At 39.9% G+C, this 20,138-nt stretch overlaps 2 protein-coding genes across 3 annotated transcripts in view; both read left to right on the forward strand.

Annotated features, from left to right (window-relative positions):
* The first annotated feature begins 1,422 nt into the window (after positions 1-1,422).
* LOC112246824 (AP-3 complex subunit sigma-1-like) lies at positions 1,423-17,547 on the forward strand. Of its 2 annotated transcripts, XM_024415392.2 has the most exons (7): positions 1,423-1,706; positions 6,239-6,330; positions 9,424-9,535; positions 9,711-9,782; positions 10,585-10,692; positions 12,874-12,915; positions 16,822-16,877. In XM_024415392.2, the coding sequence occupies exons 1-6, from the start codon at positions 1,638-1,640 to the stop codon at positions 12,907-12,909; spliced, it is 489 nt and encodes a 162-aa protein (XP_024271160.1). In that variant the 5' UTR covers positions 1,423-1,637; the 3' UTR covers positions 12,910-12,915; positions 16,822-16,877. The 2 variants fall into 2 exon arrangements, with proteins under 2 accessions (XP_024271160.1, XP_024271152.1); XM_024415384.2 differs by lacking the exon at positions 12,874-12,915 and having other exon boundaries at positions 1,429-1,706; positions 16,822-17,547.
* Positions 17,548-18,143: 596 nt separating this feature from the next.
* Positions 18,144-20,138, forward strand: part of commd10 (COMM domain containing 10) — a 42,601-nt gene continuing 40,606 nt past the window's right edge. Inside the window, exons 1-3 of the mRNA XM_024415787.1 lie at positions 18,144-18,485; positions 18,867-18,957; positions 19,317-19,427. Of these exons, the coding sequence (XP_024271555.1) occupies positions 18,457-18,485; positions 18,867-18,957; positions 19,317-19,427 (231 nt within the window). The 5' untranslated portion in view covers positions 18,144-18,456. The remainder of the gene's footprint in view (positions 18,486-18,866; positions 18,958-19,316; positions 19,428-20,138) is intronic.

The following is a 20,138-nucleotide window of genomic DNA, read 5'->3' on the forward strand; positions in this document are numbered from 1 at the left end:
CCAAGTGTCGCCCATCTTCGCCATTATCCCCTGTGTATTTATACCTGGGTTCTCTATTTGTCTGTTGCCAGTTCGTCTTATTTGTTTAAGTCAACCAGCATTGTGTGTCTCAGCTCCTGCTTTTTCCAGTCTCTCTTTTCTCGCCCTCCTGGTTTTGACCTTGTCCTGACTCAGAGTCCACCTGCCTGACCCATCTGCCTGCCCCCGAGCCTGCCTGCTGACCTATGCCTGACCCCGAGCCTGCCTGCTGACCTATGCCTGACCCCAAGCCTGCCTGCTGACCTATGCCTTTGCCCCCCTCTGGATTACTGACCTCTGCCTCACCCTGAGCCTGCCTGCGGCCCGGTACCATTGCCCTCTGGTTTACTGACACCTGCCTGCCTTGACCTGTCTATTGCCTGCCCCTATTGGAATATTAAACAATTGTTTATTCGTCATGGTCTGCATCTGGGTCTTACCTTCATACCTGATTTTTATTTTACCTTTATTTAACCAGGCAAGTCAGTTAAGAACACATTTTTATTTTCAATGACGGCCTAGGAACAGTGGGTTAAATTCAGGGGCAGAACAATAGATTTGTACCTTGTCAGCTCAGGGGTTTGAACTTGCAACCTTCCGGTTACTAGTCCAACGCTCTAACCACTAACAATGTTGTTGATCCTTCCTCAGTTTTCTCATATCACAGCCATTAAACTCTGTAATTGTTCTGAAGTCACCATTGGCGTCATTGTGAAATCCCTGAGCGGTTTCCTTACTCTCTGGCAACTGAGTTAGAAAGGAAACCTGTATCTTTGTAGTGACTGGGTGTATTGATACACCATCCAAAGTGTAATTAATAACTTCACCATGCTCAAATGGATATTCAAAGTCTGCTTCTTTCTTTTTATCCATCCAACAATAGGGGCCCTTCTTTGCACAGTTTTACTAAACCTGCCATGTCTTTGTGGTTGAATCTGTGTTTGAAATTCACTGCTCGACTGAGGGACCTTTCAGATAATTGTATGTGTGGGGTACAGAGATGAGATAGTATTTAAAAAAATAATTTTCAAAAATATTATTGCACAAGAGTGAGTACATGCAATTTATTATGTGACTTGTTTAGCTTTTTTAGCTTCAGAACATATTTTGTCTTGCCATAGCAAAGGGGTTGAATACTTATTGACTCAAGAAATTTAAGCTTTTCATTTTGAATTAACTTGTAAAACTTTCTAATTCTAATTTGACGTCATTGGTTATTGTGTGTAGGTCAGTGACAAAAAATATAAACGTAATCCATTTTAAATTCAGGCTATAACACAACAAAATGTGGGAAAAAAACAAGAGTGTGAATGCTTTCTGAAAGCATTGTAGGTGTTAGATGTTCATTTTTTACTGGTCCAATGAAACGTTTGCCATCATAGTTTGACCCACCGCGGCTGCTGTAGTTGCAAGAATATGAATGGTTTGACGTGGAGTGTGGTTATTTCCGCAAAATCTGGATGGAGAAATGGCATGTTGTTAGCCTGCTAACCGTAATTTGAGCTAGATTGAGACGGATTAGAGTCGGTTCCCAGGTAGACTGGGTCGGTACTGGAGTGTTGACAACAGTCATTTATAGACTGATCAAATTGTTTCTTCCCCTCATAAAACTGAGCATCATGATTAAAGCCATACTAATATTCAACAACCATGGGAAACCTCGGCTTTCTAAATTCTACGAGCATTACGTGAGTATGCAATGAATTGTTTCGAATCTGCTGTAGCTAGCTTGCATGCATATAACAATGTTAGTTTATCTAGCTAGCTCTATTTTTGGCTAATTAATTGCACAATTATTATTGCAAACAAACAAGGTTAAGTAGCTAACGTTATACTGGTTTATGTGGTGTAATGTGAGACTTTACTGGTTTGTTTACGTGGGTAGCTATGTCATTGATCTTGGGATATGCTATATCAGACAGAGCAACATTGTTATTTTAATAATTAAGCATGTGTCGGAATAGCTATCGTTTTACACACACAGGCTAGCTACTGGATTGGGGATGTTCATGTCTCCTCACAGTCTCGTGCACTGGTCACTGAGTAAAACATGTTGAGTGTTCGTTCTGTCCGTCCAAAATGCTTTACGTCACATGACACGCCGATGTTCACGTTATTGACTTGTGCTCCTGCCTATCAATCAATTAATTCCTCATCAAAATTGTTGCTGTTTTTCTTCTAAAAACTGAACATGTGTTACTCGTCACAGGCTAGTAGACAAGGGGACAGACTAGCTAACCATGTAGAGTCTGGTAAATTAACAGTGACGTAAAATTACTTTTAAAGTACTACTTAAGTCATTTTTTGGGGCATCTTTACTATTAACATTTTGACAACTTTTACTTCACTACATTCCTAAAGAAAATGATGCACTGTTTACTCCATATATTGTCCCTGACACCCAAAAGGACTCATTACATTTGGAATGTTTAGCAGGACAGAACATGGTCCAATTCACACTTATCAAGAGAACATCCCTGGTCATCCCGACTGCGTCTGATCTGGCAGACTCACTAAGCACATGCTTCATATGTGAATGATGTCTGAGAGTTGGAGCATGCCCCTGGCTATCTGTAAATAAATGAATAAATAAATGAGAACTAGAAAATGTCTATGGTTTTCCTAATATAAGGAATTTGAAATGATTTATACTTTTGATACTTAAGTGCATTTAAAACCAAATACTTTTATACTTTTACTCAAGTAGTTTTTTACTGGGTGACTTTGACTTGAGTCATTTTCTATTTACAGTACTTATCTTTACTTTTACTCAAGTATGACAAATAAAAATTCTCCACCACTGTAGATTAAAGAAGGCAACCCTGGGGTGGCAGGCACCATGCTCTACCACCTTAACAACACAGGACTTTACAAAAGGCTATAATCTTTAAATGTTGTTATAGATAAACTAATTCCCAAGGGTAGCTAAGGGGCAATTTCACAGTAACATAATTGCAGTGAGACTCAGATTTTTCACTTAAAATGTTTGACAAACAAAAACCATTGATTTCAAAGTTTACAAACTAAATATCTCTATACACAATGACTACTTTTAACAATTTTACACATTCACTGGAATAACTGCGTGGGTGGAAAGTTTGGTAACATAATTTCTGTAAAATCTCCCTCAGTTTGTTTTCCACGTTCTCCCAAAACTCTGAATACAGCACATTCGGAAAATATTCAGACCCCTTGACATTTCACATTTTGCTACTTTACAGCCTTATTCTAAAATGGATGAAATTGTTCCACCCCCCCCTCAAATCTACACACATTACCCCATAATGACAAAGCCCCAGTCTGAGGTCCTAAGCACTCTGGAGAAGGTTTTCATCAAGGACGTCTCTGTACTTTGCTCTGTTCATCTTTCCCTTGATCCTGACTAGTCTCCCAGTCCCTGCCGCTGAAAAACATCCCCACAGCATGATGCTGCCACCACCATACTTCACCGTAGGGGTGGTACCAGGTTTCCTCCAGATGTGATGCTTGGCATTCAGGCAAAATTGTTCAATCTTGGTTTCATCAGACCAGAGAAACTTGTTTCTCATGGTCTGAGAGTCTTAAGTTGCATTTTGGCAAACTCCAAGCGAGTTGTTGTGCCTTTTTACTGAGGAGTGGCTTCTGTCTGGCCACTTTACCATAAAGGCCAGATTGGTGGAGTGCTGCAGAGATGGTTATCCTTCTGGAAGGTTCTCCTATCTCCACAGAGAAACTCTGGAACTCTGTCAGAGTGACCATCAGGTTCTTGGTCACCTCCCTGACCAAGGCCCTTCTCCCCCGATTGTTCAGTTTGGTCAGACGGCCAGCTCTATAACGAGTCTTGGTGGTTCCAAACTTCTTCCATTTTAAGAATGATGGAGACCACTGTGTTCCCGGGGACCTTCAATGCTAGAGAAATGTTTTGGTACCTTTCCCCAGATCTGTTTCTCGAGACACAATCCTGTCTAAGAGCTCTACGAACAATTCCTTTGACCTCTTGGCTTGGTTTTTGCTCTGACATGCACTGTCAACTGTTGGACCTTCTATAGACAAGTGTATGCATTTGCAAATCATGTCCAATCAATTGAATTTACACATGTGAAGCAATCATAAACTTGTATTTTTGTTTGGATATTAAAGTACAGCACAGTCAAGGACTGTTTGGCAGCAATTAGACTCGGGTCTTCTTGGGTATGACACTATAAGCTTGGCACAACTGTCAACTGTTGGATCTTATATAGACCGGTGTGTGTGTTACCTCTGCTGCAGAGGATAAATCCATTAGTTACCAGCCTCCGATTGCAGACCAATAAATAATTGCTTCACAGAGTTCAAGTAAGACACATCTCAGCATCAATTGCGTGAATCAGTTCTTCATGGTCGAATGGCTGCAAAGAAACCACTACTAAAGACACCAATTAGAAGAAGAGACTTGCTTGGGCCAAGAAACACGAGCAATTGATATTAGACCGGTGGAAATCTGTCCTTTGGTCTGATGAGTCCAAATTTGAGATTTTTGGTTCCAACCGTGTCTTTGTGAGACGCAGAGAAGGTGAACCGATGGTCTTCGCATGTGTGGTTCCCACTATGGAGGAGAGGTGTGGGGGTGCTTTGCTTGTGACACTGTCAGTGATTTATTTAGAATTCAAGGCACAGTTAACCAGTCTGGCTACCACACCATTCAGCAGTGATACGCCATCCCATCTGGTTTGCGCTTAGTGGACCTATCATTTGTTTTTTAACATGACAATGACCCAAAACACACCTCCAGGCTGTGTAAGGGCTATTTGACCCAGAAGGAGATTGATGGTGCTGCATCAGATGACCTGGCCTCCACAATAACCCAACCTCAACCTAATTGAGGTGGTTTGGGATGAGTTGGACTGCAAAGTGAAGGAAAAGCAGCCAAAAAGTGCTCGGCATATGTGGGAACTCCTTCAAGACTGTTGGAATAGCATTCCTCATGAAGCTGGTTGAGAGAATGCCAAGAGTGTGCAAAGCTGTCATCAAGGCAAAGGGTGGCTACTTTGAACAATCTAAATTATATTTTGATTTGTCAACTCTTTATTTTTGTTTGGTTACTACATGATTACATGTGTTATTTAAAGTTTGATGACTTCTAATGACTGGTACTGTATGTAAATGAGGTATTTATGTTTTACATTTTTAATGCATTTGCAAAAATTTCTAATAACCTGTTTGCTTTGTCATGTCATTGTGTGTAGATTGATGAGGAGCATTTATTTAATACATTTTAGAATAAGGCTGTAATGTAAACCATGTGGAAATAGTCAAGGGGTCTGAATACTTTCCGAATGCACTGCTCATATGAAATGTGTAAAACAGTATGTAAACATGATTAAAGTGACCAGTGTTCCATGTCTATGTACATAGGGCAGCAAATTGCAGCTACTGATGATGAGGATTATTTCAGTCAGTCACTTGCATGAACACAGAAAACAGTTATTAGAAAAGCACATGAATAGAACACAGAAATGTAGTTATTAGAAAAGCACATGAATAGAACACAGAAATGTAGTTATTAGAAAAGCACATGAATAGAACACATAAATGTAGTTATTAGAAAAGCACATGAATAGAACACAGAAATGTAGTTATTAGAAAAGCACATGAATAGAACACAGAAATGTAGTTATTAGAAAAGCACAAACATGGGTCCTTTCACATGGAAATTACCTACATTTTTTAAAATGTAATTTTGGAAAGTATTTTTTTCTCACATTTCAACAACGGGAGAGTTGCTCAAAAAACAAAAATAATATTGACAGCGTACTGTATATGCTACTGTGCATTATGGCCCTTTTCTTTTTCTAGAGCGAGGAGAGTGTGTCTAGATGTTTAGTAGAGCAAAGAGTAGGTTTATGAGATTATGCTAGACCAGAGTCTCTGTGCTTGCATTGGCATGGAGAGCTCTCTGCTATGGCCTCTCCCCCTAGTCTCATGCTTCATATCACTTGACTCATTTCACATGATCACTTGAAGGCATTTCCTTTCACTGCAATGACCTGACTTACACATATTTCAGAGAGAACATTTGCAAGAATATGTGGACACTGGAGAGAGTATGCAGTGAATGTCCTGCCACTTCTTTTAGGTTATGAGTGTGGAAAAAGGCCATTTGGATAGTTTTAAGCATAAATGTTGTGAAGACCTGTACCAAAAGCTTTACATTTTGGTTTTCCCATGCACACTGACTGTATTTGTAATTTATGTTCCACAGAACGAAGACACGGAACAACAAATCATCAGAGAAACATTTCATCTGGTGTCCAAAAGAGATGAGAACGTCTGCAATTTTCTAGAAGGTGGAATGTAAGAGAATTCTTTTAAGACGTCAAACTGCACTGGAGTACTGAAATCCATAAGTGTTAAGCTGAAGCGTTTTCTTAACACTTCCTGATCATGTCACAATGAAATGCATATCCTTTCAATTCCATGTAGACAAATTCAAACATTTGAGCTGATGATGTGGGCTACTCTACATCAATGTTCCACGAGTAGAATCCGCTTTCCACGAGGCAACAGCTCATGACAAATTTCACTGCATGGGAGAGCTAAGGGAGAAAGAGGGAACCTATCAGATGGTGACCAGCAGGGGAGAGATCAATTGGATCATTATGAATAGTTGAATAGTCCTTTGTCATTCATGAAGCAGTCCCAGGTGTTAGGCTATTGCATTGTGGAACCTCCTCTCATTCAACAGAGACTAATAGAACTGGGGTGTATTCATTAGTGCACACCAGTAGTAAAATGTTTTGCAACAAACTTATTAGGCAAATTCAGGTTAGTCTCCCTAGAGATCTGCCCATTTACTTATGTTTGGTTCCTAGTGAATACAACCCTGGGATCCCTGGTATATGATTGTTGCTACAGTTTAGTCTCATCAACAAATACGATGTCGCTCAAGCAGCTTGACCTTCGACACAGACTCAGGTCAACATACTTTTATCAGGCCTTACAACGATTGGTCAAGGCTTCTGTCCTTGGCCTGGACTTAAAGGAAAACTCTACCCCAAAACTATCCTTTTGATATTTGTTTCATTAGTCCATTGCTGATATAATAATGAATGTTGCATCATATGCTGCTAAATGCATCAAACGGGCCAGATTGTTTTTGTCCAACAGATTGACAGGGCCAAGTGGCTAGTGCAGGTTAAAGGAAAATGCCACCCAAAAACTATTCATTGTTATGTTTCATTAGTCCGTTATTGATATAGTCCCAAAATGTTTTGCCTGTCAGCAATCAAGTTTCAGATATGTAATACGCAAAATATATCATCATTACGGGCCATATTTCTGTATTTTGAAAGTTACATATCTTAAACTTGATTGCTGACATGCACATTTTTGGGGGACTATATCAATAATGTACTAATGAAATAAATATCAAAGGATAGTTTTTTTGTTGGCTTGTTCATAAAACCAACATGTTTGGCTGTTTCATGTCATTGAATGTGTGTATTGAGTAGGGTTGCACATTTTGGGTAATATTCACAAGTGGAAACCTTCCATGGGAATTAACGGAAATATATGTAAATTAATATTAATACCATTAAATGTAGATGTTTTTTGCATTGGATATATTTACCATATCATATGGAGACAGAAACATAAACATTTTACCTTTATCATAAGTAGACATAATTGCAAATGAGTAAATCCTTCCAATAGAAACAAAACTATTTAGTTACGAATTGAACTTTAATTAAATGAGTTGACTCTTCCCATGTGATGATTCCACTGAACAATAAAAAGGGAATATTGAATGATCCATCGCATCTCCCAAAAACATTTCAACTATACATCTGTAAAATGATAGTCTAGAAACTAAAGCTTTGGTTGACTTCCTCTCAGGCTTCCATGTCTTCTCCCTGGACCTCCTCAATGTCCACCTCTTGAACATCAGTCTCTGAGGCCTCATCTTCACTGTCACTTTCCAACCTTGTTGAGGTTGGCTTATCAGGCTCAAAAAGCCTCAAATATGCTTGGATGGTCACCAGCTTTTCAACCTGTGTATTGGTCAGCCTGTTGCGTGCTTTGGTGTGTGTGTTCCCAAACAAGGATCAGTTGCGCTCTGAGGCAGCTGATGTTGATGGGATTTGGAGGATGATGAAGGCAACAGGGGAAAGAGTCTCATATCCACAAAGTCTCTTCCACCAGTTGGCTGATGAGATATGTTGGCACGACTGCCATATTGCATCTCCATCCCAAAGCCGTTGCTTGGAAGTGTACTTCGCCAGCCTGCCAAGAACCTCATCCAGGCCAAGGTGGCGAGACCCAGTAGTGATGACACCATAGGCCTTGTTGATCTCTGCACCAGACATGATGCTCTTGCCAGCATACTTGGGCTCCAACATGTACGCTGCATTGTGTATAGGCTTCAGGCAGAAGTCTTCATGTTTTTTGATGCATTTCAGAACTGCAGTTTCCACTGCTTGGAGCAACAGTGAAGTGGGCAGGGCAGTACAGACTTCTTCTCTTTCATCTTCAAGCAGAGTCGGAACATCAGACAGGATGGCGTTGTCTCCCTCAATCTGTGCAATGGCTACTGCTATCGGTTTCAGGCTGCTTTACCACTCTCCCAAAATACATCATCTTGGAGAATCCTCTTGATGGGGCTGTCCATATTGGCAGACTGTGATATGGCCATTTCGTGGAGAGACTCCTTCCGCTCCAGGAGACTCAAACATTTTATTTCAATTTTTTACAACATTTATTTATCTAGGCAGGTCAGTTAAGAACAAGTTCTTATTTACAATGACAGCTTAGGAACAGTGGGTTAACTGGTCTAGGAACAGTGGGTTAACTGCCTTGTTCAGGGGCAGAAGGACAGACTTATCTTGTCAGCTCGGGGATCCGAACTAGCAACCTTTTGGTTACTGGCCCAACGCTCTAACCACTAGGCTACCTGTGGGCTCAATAGCCTAGTGGGTAAATAATGTGGGCTCAATATCCTTGAGGGTAAATAGTGTGGGCTCAAATGCAACTCATTAGTGTGCAAGATCTTGAGTATCAGCTTGTGATGTAAGAATGCACTGTGTGTGCATGTAGAGGGTTGCAATTCCATTGAATTGGGGATAGTTTAACCAAAATATGCCACAAGACCTAGAATTGCTTTGTGTATCCCACAAAAAAAGATGCACTTAACTTTTTTTGATGAATTTAAGAAAAATTCCCCAAATTCCAGGGCTTAACTTCCCATGGAAAGTTTCTGTGAAAATGTTGGAAACTTACCGGAAAGTTTCCAACCCTTTGCAACCCTAGTACTGCGTACTAAACTTCACACTGACTGGTGTTTCATTAATGATCATTGTGCTGACAACTATCCCATGTATGTATTGGTGCACTAATGAACACCGTTCAGAGAACTTTTCGACTGTCCCCTCGTTTTTGTTTTTGTGTCAGGTTGATTGGTGGATCTGAGAACAGGCTCATCTACAGACACTATGCCACGCTCTACTTTGTATTCTGCGTCGATTCCTCTGAGAGCGAGCTTGGCATCTTAGACCTTATCCAGGTAATGTTTCTCAAGTCTTGGGGGGGGGTGTTTTTTGTTGTCGAACTATGAACATTTGGTACCACCATCTTAGACTGGCTTGTTGTTGGTGGACGTGTCATTGATGGAGTAAAACAATGGCCAACCTAACTCGGTAGATTATTACTGTTCATTGAATGTGATTGTCTCTCCACAGGTGTTTGTGGAAACATTGGACAAATGCTTCGAGAATGTCTGTGAACTTGACTTAATTTTCCACGTGGACAAGGTACAACCTATTGTATCAACCATATTCTAGCAATGCGCTGTTCATTGTAATATGTCCTATATCAGAGACCGTTAAATGTTCACAGTGAATGTATGACTCCCCATAGACACTGACTGTGCCATTGTGTAATTAATTTGCTATAAGACTGTCTAGGTGAATTTATCTCCCCTGTGATAACGCTCGGTCCTGCTGGCTCGTCATTTCTAGCCACGTCTGTTGCAGCGAAGCAGGATATTGCGTTACTTTCTGCACAGGTTGCCTCATTTCACGCAGAAAGATTCCATTGATATTCATGTGTACACAGGGTAATATGAGCAAAGAGAAAGCAAGATAATTGTGACAGCAGTAATCTATAACCTAGTCTGGGAAAACCCAGACTGATGGCTACGCCATTGGTGTATGCAGGAACATTGTTAATGACCAAAGCAACCTATCTGCCTTGAGGAAACGAAGCAATCTACATAAAACAAACAAATTATAAATGGGACTTGGTGTGATTTATGTTTGCATATCGAATGTTTTTACATGAGATGAGGTTGCATGTGTATATCTCTCATCAGGTCATCCGTTTTCAAGGGTGCTACGTCTCCTGTTCACATTTGTTTAGCCTCTTCAATATCAAACAATGATAAATATCCATTTTAATTGTCTAAGAAAATAATTCCTCTTTGAAATAGATCCTGTAGGTTTCAAAGGCACAAAGAAAAAGCCCCCCAAAAAAAAACATTTGGGTCACAGCAATTTAATGTTTTCTCAGTCAGAGCATAACCTGTTAATAGATCACCTTCTATTGAACCTGTAGGTCCACAATATACTGGCAGAGATGGTGATGGGGGGGATGGTGCTGGAGACCAACATGAATGAGATCATCATACAGGTGGACGCCCAAAACAAAATGGAGAAATCGGAGGTAAGAGTACTTCTCTAGGACTTCCTATACTCCGGGTACATGCAGGCATGTGTGTATGCTGGACCCTGCATGTCCTTCTTGTGATGCTCTTGATAAGTATTTGTGCTCTCTGGAGCTCCACTGCTGCACCACATAGAATGCTAATTCTCTTCCAACCAACCCCCAAAGATATAATCATCATCATCATAAAACACTGTCTCTTCTACCGAATGTAAATGTACACATTTTCCAATGCATCTGCGTAATCTTGATCCTCAGTAATCACACACCCTCATGAGACACATTGCTCATCCCACTCTACAGACTGGAAATGTCCTGTTGGTGTATTTTGCTTAAATGTGGAGGGGATGGTAGTGTTTGGATGACTTGAATGGTTAGTTGTGGTCATTCTGATGTTAAAGTTGTCCTGAGCTGAGCTTGTTAACATCTGTGAGCTGATATCTTGTAGGTGAGTTGTCCATGATGTTAAAGCCTAGATATTGCTTTGTTCTCATGCAGCTGTTGTCACTTTTTTTCCTAATTAATTTGCAGATCTCTTTGAATATAGTCTTTACATTTCACCATTCTTGAAAACAGATTGTTTCATGGAATCATTGCCATTTGCCAATGGCAGAACAATGCCATTATGACTTAGACAAGATGTATTTTAAATTGACACACACACACAAAGTTCTCTAGTTAAATAAATGAATATGAAGCGAAATATTTAAAAGCCACAAATGTATATCAGTAAGTTCTTTGAAGGCGATATTTTGTTAGGTTACGTTTGCTTGGCTGTATTGCAATGTAGTGCTACTACACAATATAAGGTAACTTGCTGTTAAGTTCTTTTTGTTTCCAACATCTACAGATTTTTTACCTCACTGTAGCAATGTGGATGTGTTTAACAATTTAAACAATGCTTTGGTAACAACTTTAGGCTGTATTTTGTGGTTGATCAAATGGAATCATTATTGACATTTGAATTGTAAGCCGAGTCTTTGACTGTTCAACAAACAGATGTGCTCAGTCTTCTCCTTCTTGGACCTACCCTAGACCGCAGTGTTCCTCATAATCATTCAAACTTCAACACCAATGCTAATTCTGAGTCATAAGAATGATGTAAATTAAACCAAATCCAAGCAGTATGTACAAAAAAAAATAATACAAATTGGATTTAGTTCACTTTCACATGCTCAACCAGCTCAATGTAAAACTCAAACTGTATCTTTGACTTTGGAGATGTTGAGGCTTCTCAGGTCAGTGTCTGAATGTGGTCTACGATAGGTCTTATCACTTTCTACTTATACTGAACAAAAATATAAACGCAACAATTTCAAAGATTTTATGGAGTTACAGTTCATATGAGGAAATCAGTCAATTGAAATAAATTCATTAGGCCATAATCTATGGATTTCACATGACTGGGCAGGGGAGCAGCCATGGGTGGGCCTGGGGGGGTATAGGCCCACCCACTTGGGTGCAAGGCCCAGCCAATCCGAATGAGTTTTTCCCCACACAAGGGTTTTATTACAGACAGAAATACTCATCAGCTTCATCAGCTGTCTGGGTGGCTGGTTTCAGATGATCCTGCAGGTGAAGAAGCTGGATGTGGAGGTCCTGGGCTGGAGTGGTTACTACACATGGTCTGCGGTAGTGAGGCCGTTTGGACATACTGCCAAATTCTCTAAAATGACGTTGTAGCCGGTTTATAGTAGAGAAATAAACATTCTATTCTGTGGCAACAGCTCTGGTGGACATTCCTGCAGTCAGCATGCGAATATCACACCTCCCTCAAGACGTCTGTGGCATTGTGTGACAAAACTGCACATTTTAGAGTGGCCTTTTATTGTCTCCAGCACAAGGTGCACCTGGGTAATGATCATGCTGTTCAATCAGCTTCTTGATATGCCACACCTGTCAGGTGGATGGATTAGCTTGGCAAAGGAGAAATACTCACTAACAGGGGTATAAACAAATTTGTGCACAAAATCTGAGCTCAATAAGCTTTTTGTGCTTATGAAAAATGTCCGGGATATTTTATTTCTGCTCATGAAACATGGAACCAACACTTTGCATGTTGTTTATATTGTTGTTCAGTGTTTATATAAACTGTAATTACTTTGCTCTGCTTTAACAACATTACTCATTCCTCTTTTTCCCTGACGCTTTCTAGTTCTTTCCATTCTTCTCTCTTTACAGACGTTTATCTTTCAGTCTCCCAGACAGGACAGGTAGACACAGGTACTGCTAAATTTCCAACCAAGTACTGTAACCTCCCAAATTTACACTATACCTAGTTCTCCATGGGCCGACCACTTAATAACATCAAAACGACGTCACAAACTATCTTTTACAGCAGACCCAACAATTTATCACTGTTACTTAAAAAGAATAATGAAACCCCATATTGCTTAGCTACTATTAAGGAAATTGGTTAACATGTTTCAATTATCATTTGAAACCTCCATGTAAGGTGACAGTAAATAGTTTTTAGGACAACAGGGACTTAATATTGGGCAGACTAGGCTTAGCCATACCAAACTGTTTGTCAGCTATACCTGCCAGAGTTAATTTATTTTAATTTTACCTGAATCAAAAAATAAACAGGTCCTATCATAGCCCAAATAAAACATGTGTGTTAAATAAAGCATAGTGTTACAAGTGAAAACATCTCCTATTCGTATGATCTACATGTTGTTGTTGTTGGTGATGGGCTTCCATAGCTTTACGTGGCTCAGTGCAGCCAGCAGCTACTGCAAAAAAAAAAAATCTGAATAATACATTTCAGCGGTTTCAAAAAAATTGCTCCGCTATTACCATTTATACTGTGGGAGTGTTGGCTCAATGAGACCATTCTGTTTACACTGCCCTGCTTCAAGGGGGGGCAACTGTCACCTCCAGATGTAGCGCGAGAGACGTGGCAAGTATGCAAGTTTACATTTGAGTAATACGCGTAGCCGACGGTACTTTTACCAAAAGTATAGTAAGTAAGAAGAGCAGTGGAGCCTGCTGAGGGGAGGACGGCTCCTAATAATGTCTGTAACAGAGCAAATGGAATGGCATCAAACACATGGAAACCATGTGTTTTAAATCTATTTGATACCATTACACTCCTTCCGTTCCAGCCATTACCACGAGCCCGTCCTCCCCAATTACGGTGCCACCGACCTCCTGTGGTGAGGCTCTAAGAGGTGCAATTATATTGTTCACCTGTCGGGTCTGGCTCGGTGTTTGTGTTTTGTAACCGAGGTCTCGTCTCAATTTCGCAGGTGCTGAAAATTTCAAACCACATCTCGCTAGGCTCATAGCTAGCCAAGTACAACACCGCATGTTATCTCTACTGGTCCTTGTCACCACACTCTGCTTTGCTGCCCTATAACTCTCATCAGACTGCTTTTATGACGTGTGAACTACTGTTTACATACTTGAAATGTGTTTTCCCCCCCTGGGTTGTGACATCAGTGTTTATTAATCAACAGACCATATCCCAAGCCAGTCATTTGGTTTTCCAGGCAGTCACAGCTCAGTGCTGACACCGTAGTAATGCCTGTTTGGGGAAACCTATGGAACACTCGGCGTGACTGAGTACTAGACCAGAAACCTAGGCCTTTCGGCAACTGGCAAGGAGCAAGTCTAATTTATCTCCCTTGAGTTGTTACATATAGGCTATTCAGTATAATTTAGTTGACTGGCTGCCAAGGTCAGTAAAAACCCAGGGTTGTTCTCATTGAGGACAGTAGCTACTCTGTATTGTCATAACTTGAGGGCAGCAAAATTTATGAAGGACACTTAAACTGACCTCGTGTTTTTAATTACAGAGGATGAAATTAGAATTCTGTGTACGTCAAGGGTTAGAACCGGTTCAGGGAACAGAACCCGGAACGTGGAATGAATGTGATCTATAATGTTCTGCAACCAAACTGTTATTTCTAAAGCATTGGAACCGGTTAATACTATAATTTAAGTTCCGGGCAACAACAACAAAAAAATCTCCCACAAAAAAAAAAAAAAAAAAAAAAAAAAAAAAGCGCCTATGCAAAGTCCTCCCTCTGTCAATCTGAAACTTCTTCCAGCGTCTGCCTGCCAGCTGAACATCTTTGTCAGTGTGTGTGTAGGCTACCTCCCCCTCCGAAGCCTACTGATGTTACAAGTGTGATTCAGAAGATGGGGAGAGACATTTCTTATTAGAAGAATGGATTTACTTTTTCATTGCTAGTTTGGGATACTATAGTTATCACATTTCACATTTGATTTATTAACCACAAAGAGGTAAGATGTGTTTTTAATTTTGGTGCCGCTCTGCACTCAGAAGCTTGTTAGTGATCTTGCATCTCTGGTCCAACGTTAAGTCAACTCTGAAGTTCAAAGACTTTCAAAATTCCTACATAGAAGCCGCTCCTCCGTAGGTATAATTCTTTATTTTGTTGGTCAGGAACATTGGAACGGAACAATGGGTTCTGCTCAGAACAAAACCATTGGAAAATAATTTTAGAAATGGCTAAACAACTGGTTTAAGCATTTAGTGAATGCTACTGATTAATATTTGTAACCGGTCCTATGGTAGTTGAAAAGAGATGCCTAGTTCTACTCATTTTCACAACTAGAAAGTGTAGCCTAGAAGCTGATTGAATTTACATTTTTCTGACTGTTGAAGATTCTGTGGAAGAACAGCTGCAATTTTTTTTAAAGTAATCCCTCAATCTAGGGATCAAGAAATGTTATTCATAGCAAATTTCCATTACTTATTTTGCTATTGACATTTCAACCAATTTTGTTTTTTTTATCTCAAATTATATTAGAAACTTTTATAATTTTCTATTGAACAATGCTTTGAAATTCGCTGCTTTAGTGTTTCTCCTCCCTCTCCTTCAGTATACCACAGAGTAGACACCTTGCTGTGTCCCAGTATTACAACAATTCCCCACATGGTACATGTCATTGGGTAATGCTGTGGAAATAACTCAACATTTGAATAGCTGTCGCTTGCATCGTTTTATGTACTTTTTTTAATAATCAAACATTAGCCAAGATTGAACATAGTCACCCACGTTACCAACTATTAAGTCCTTACCTTACCGTGTGAAGAGTTCCCTTCTGAGTTGTTAAAATTGTAATATATTACAGTATATCCTTGAAAAAGTTCCTAAATGTTCTAACTGGTAAAACCGTGTTTATTGTACTTCAGGAATGGTCATAAAAAGGTCTACGAAACTATTATGAATTCTAATAATGGTGTTATATTTCACTGAGAAATATTTAAGCTGTAAGATATGTTCACATACAGATTTGTTTTTATTTATTCAACCTTTAATTAACTAGGCAAGTCAGTTAAGAGCAAATTCTTATTTACAATGACGGCCTACCCTGGCCAAACCCTCCCTTAACTCCGACGGCGCTGGGCCAATTTTGCCCCGCCATATGGGACTCCCAATCACAGCCAGTTGTGATACAGCCTTGGATCGAACCCGGGTCTGTAGTGACGCCTCTAGCACTGCGATGCAGTGCCTTAGACCGCTGCGCCACTCGGTCCCCCTCACATACAGATGTGAGTAAGCAGTAAATCTTTGTAGAGTGATTTACATTAGGCCATCTGCTATTGCTCTAGTTAGTTTCCCAAGACACAGCCTATATAAGACATTTCACTTCAGTCACGTCACATGCCCAATTTATGTTTTCTAAATTCTGTAAACTTTCTATACATAACTATAACTTCATTTCCTCCTCATATCAAAATCCATTTTTTCTGCTTTACCCAATTCTCTCCTTGCATTTGTATCCTTATCAGTCCTTAAGAATTTGTTTGGTTCACTTTTCAAGCAATGCTGCCTCTTGTCTTTTTAATAGTAAATTTAATATTTTAAGATCAATGAATGTAGCACTATGTTCTCATAGTTGATTCATAATTGGCCCTGGTTGTGATGTAAATCCTAAATGAACCAAATATAGCATGTGCATATGAAGCTAGGCATTTGGATGTACATTTGCACATTATGTCTGTTTTTAATAGTTGATGCTTTGCATTTTGTCTGTCTGTGGTGCTGCATGTTTCGTCCTGTGCTGTTGTGTGTCCCTGTCCATTGTGAGGGTCGAGTGGTGTAAGTGTTTCTAGGGACTCTTAACTCTGTTATATTTATGTTTTGTATCTAGGCTGGTATTGCAGGAGCCCCTGCTCGCGCAGTGTCAGCCGTAAAGAACATGAACCTCCCCGAAATGCCCAGAAACATCAACATTGGAGACATCAGTATAAAAGTGCCAAACTTACCCTCCTTCAAATAGCCGGCAAGACCCACCGTGCAGAAGTCGACCAATGTTTACCATGCAATTGTTTAACCAAAATCTGAACAAATACCAACTTTTCTCAAAGAGCATGAAGGTACTGTGTGAATTTCTTTGGCGTTAACTTTTTTTCTTTCTCTCCCTGGTTTTAAATGAATGTCATTGTGACTTTGTTCTGTTTGAGAAAATGAAGTATTTATTTATTCCATGACTCGACCCTCACTGGAGGTGTGCTCTTATGTCGTGGCTGCTACAGTATTGTAAATTCATACTTTAGTAGTGGTTTGTAAAACAAACAGAATATTCTTTATATGATGCACAGGAGGTTGGAGGCATCTTAATTAGAAAGGACGGGCTTGTGGTAATGGCTGTAGCAGAATATGTGGAATGGTTTTCCATTCACTCTGTTCCAGCAATTATGAGCTGTCCTCCCCTCACCAGCCTCCACTGATATGACGATATATGCTGAAATTGTATTTCTTTGTCTTACCTGTATACACAATGGTTTAAACAAATTATCTTGTCAAATGTTTCTCTTGATTTAATCAGTGCATGTGTTTTTTGTTTTTTTGCAACTTAATAAACTATTGAATCATTTTTTGCCTATTTGGAATTTTTGTTGGCAGTTAAAGGTTTCATTGTATTCAATAATATAATAATAGCCAGTTAAGTATGTTTGTCTGAAAGAAGAGCAAGTTGGACCACAGTTTGATCTAAGTAGGTAACATCTTATGGACATTGTCAAAGACTCCAGTCACCAAGTCATAGACTATTCTTTGCTATCGCACAGCAAGCGGTACTGCAGCGCATTGCCTCGGTATCAGTACCCCCTTTTATATAGCCTCGTTATTTTATTGTGTATCTTTTTATTTTTTTACTTAAGAAAATATTTACTAAATAAACTGAACTCTTTCTTGAGCTGCATTGTTGGTTAAGGACTACCGACATCACCTGTTGTATTCGGCGCATGTTACAGAATTTTATTTGATCCCATGATTACATTTGGAAGTGGTTGGTGCGCCATGCTACTATATGACGCAATACGCCATCATAAAATATATTCGTGGCCAGTACTTGACTAAACTACAATGCCATTGATAATTGATTCACAATTTACTGAGATACAAAACAAAAGTAATGCACAAATATACGACACTGTGCAGTTCGGCCATCAAGCAGTTCGTATGATAGCACGTGACTGCTTTAGGCCAAGTCTTGCGCAGCTTTTATGCAGAAAAGTCATTTTTATTAAATTGAATTCTCAGTTCGTAAGCAAACCAGTAATATATACCTTATTGTTAATTATAAAAGCATAGATTACAATGTTCTATTAAATTGATTTGGTATTTGTGTTTAATAAAGGGGTTTAGTGAATGAACGCGCTGAGTGCACAATGTAGATGGTCGCGTTTCATAACAGGAAGAGAAAATAAGGATTCCTGCTGTTGCATTTTGTAGTGACAGATTTAAACGAATAATTTATTTGTTCAACATACAGAAGACCGTGATGGCTGCCATAATCACCGAAACACAAAGGTAGGCATTTAGTGTCCGTTTATTCTACTTCAAGGGAACATGTTTTCTAACTGAAACGTTAAGCTAGCCCTGCTAGCTAGTAAGATAGCTAGGTAAATACAAGTCAAAAAGTCATCTTGCTTGTCAATCTTTATGAAATTGCCCGAGGGTCTCACTCTATAGCAATATGTACATGAGAAAGAGGTCATGTTACAGCCATAAGAATCAGACTTTCGTTAATTTCTTAAGGGGAGATGGAACTATACAGTATGAGCGTAAAGTCGGAATTTTTAGGCTAGTCCTCCTCATCCATTCATGAGAGCAGTTTCATCTATGTCTGTTAGCTGACGTTAGTTAGCTAATTGTGCTCCACACAATCTGACGTTGTTATTCAATCCACAGCATAAAAGAAGCAGTAACTTCCATCAACACAATTGAACTGAATAAATTCTCCAGACTACTTTCACGAATTCTGCAGAAACTTCACCTGAAGGTAGGTGTCTCGAGGGAGCAAGTCAGCTGGCGTATAATTAGCATAACATAGACATATGCTCCAAAATACTCTTGCCTGGTCTCTCTTGCTAACTCCATTGCTGTCATTGTCCAGCCTGACAATTCTTTACGGCTTAGTTGGTGAGAAAGAAGAAACCGACTGGCACCCAGGCTACACAAACTCTGTATCATGCATGCTAAGCCTCACATTTTTTTTTTTTATAAATAGTGCAAGTGGCACTGGTGTTTCTAGTGCCGTCAAACATCAGGCTTTAGTCATGATACTACCGCGGCCCATATGAATCAATTTTTCCAGTACATGTGTTTACAAAGGATGATGAAGTTAATTGTGTCCCTCAGGAAGAGCGCACGTTCAGTGAGGAGGAAGAACAGAAACTGCAGAGTGCTTTGTCATTGGACAAGCAGGATCTCAGTCTGGTGCTGGATACAACTGCCTTCATTCTAGAACAGGTAAGTAGGCCTTGATGTTTGCCTCAACTCTAGCTACACTAAATAACCTTACGTATGTGCACACCTGCTTGTCAAACATCTTATTCCAAAAATAATGGGCATTAAAATGGAGTTGGTCCCCCCTTTGCTGCAATAAAAACCTCCACTCTTCTGGGAAGGCTTTCCACTAGATGTTGGAACATTGCTGCAGGGACTTGCTTCCATTCAGCCACGAGTGTTAGTGAGGTCGGGCACTGATTAGAGATTCGACCGATTAATCGGCATGGCCGATTAGGCTGTCCCCAACCTGTTGCCACAAAGTTGGAAGCACAGAATCGTCTCGGTCTCGTTCTGTGAACTTATGGGAACATCCACTTTGCAGCTGAGCCTTTGTTGCTTCTAGAAGTTTCCACTTCACAATAACCACTTCCAGTTGACCGTGGCAGCTCTAGCAGGGCAGAGATTTGACAAATTTACTTGTTGGAAAGGTGGCATCCAATGACGGTGCCATGTTGAAAGTCTCTGAGCTCTTCAGTACTGGCCATTCTACTCCCTATTGCTATTTTTTTATACAAATGTCAGCAACGGGTGTGGCTGAAATAACCAAATCCACTCATTTGAAGGTGTGTCCAGAGACTTTTGTATATACAGTGCATTTGGAAATTATTCAGACCCCTCCACATTTTGTTACATTACAGCCTTATTATACAATTTATTAAATCATTTAAAAAA

Source organism: Oncorhynchus tshawytscha, linkage group LG04 (genome assembly GCF_018296145.1).
Source record: "Oncorhynchus tshawytscha isolate Ot180627B linkage group LG04, Otsh_v2.0, whole genome shotgun sequence".
Lineage (NCBI taxonomy): Eukaryota > Metazoa > Chordata > Actinopteri > Salmoniformes > Salmonidae > Oncorhynchus > Oncorhynchus tshawytscha.

What these genes read in the sequence shown, in the direction of transcription:
- LOC112246824 (XM_024415384.2), top strand. Translation starts at nt 1,638, where the DNA reads ATGATTAAAGCCATACTAATATTCAACAACCATGGGAAACCTCGGCTT. An exon ending in GCATCTTAGACCTTATCCAG is followed by an intron (nt 9,536 to 9,710) that starts GTAATGTTTCTC and finishes GTCTCTCCACAG; the next exon opens with GTGTTTGTGGAAACATTGGA. An exon ending in TAATTTTCCACGTGGACAAG is followed by an intron (nt 9,783 to 10,584) that starts GTACAACCTATT and finishes TTGAACCTGTAG; the next exon opens with GTCCACAATATACTGGCAGA.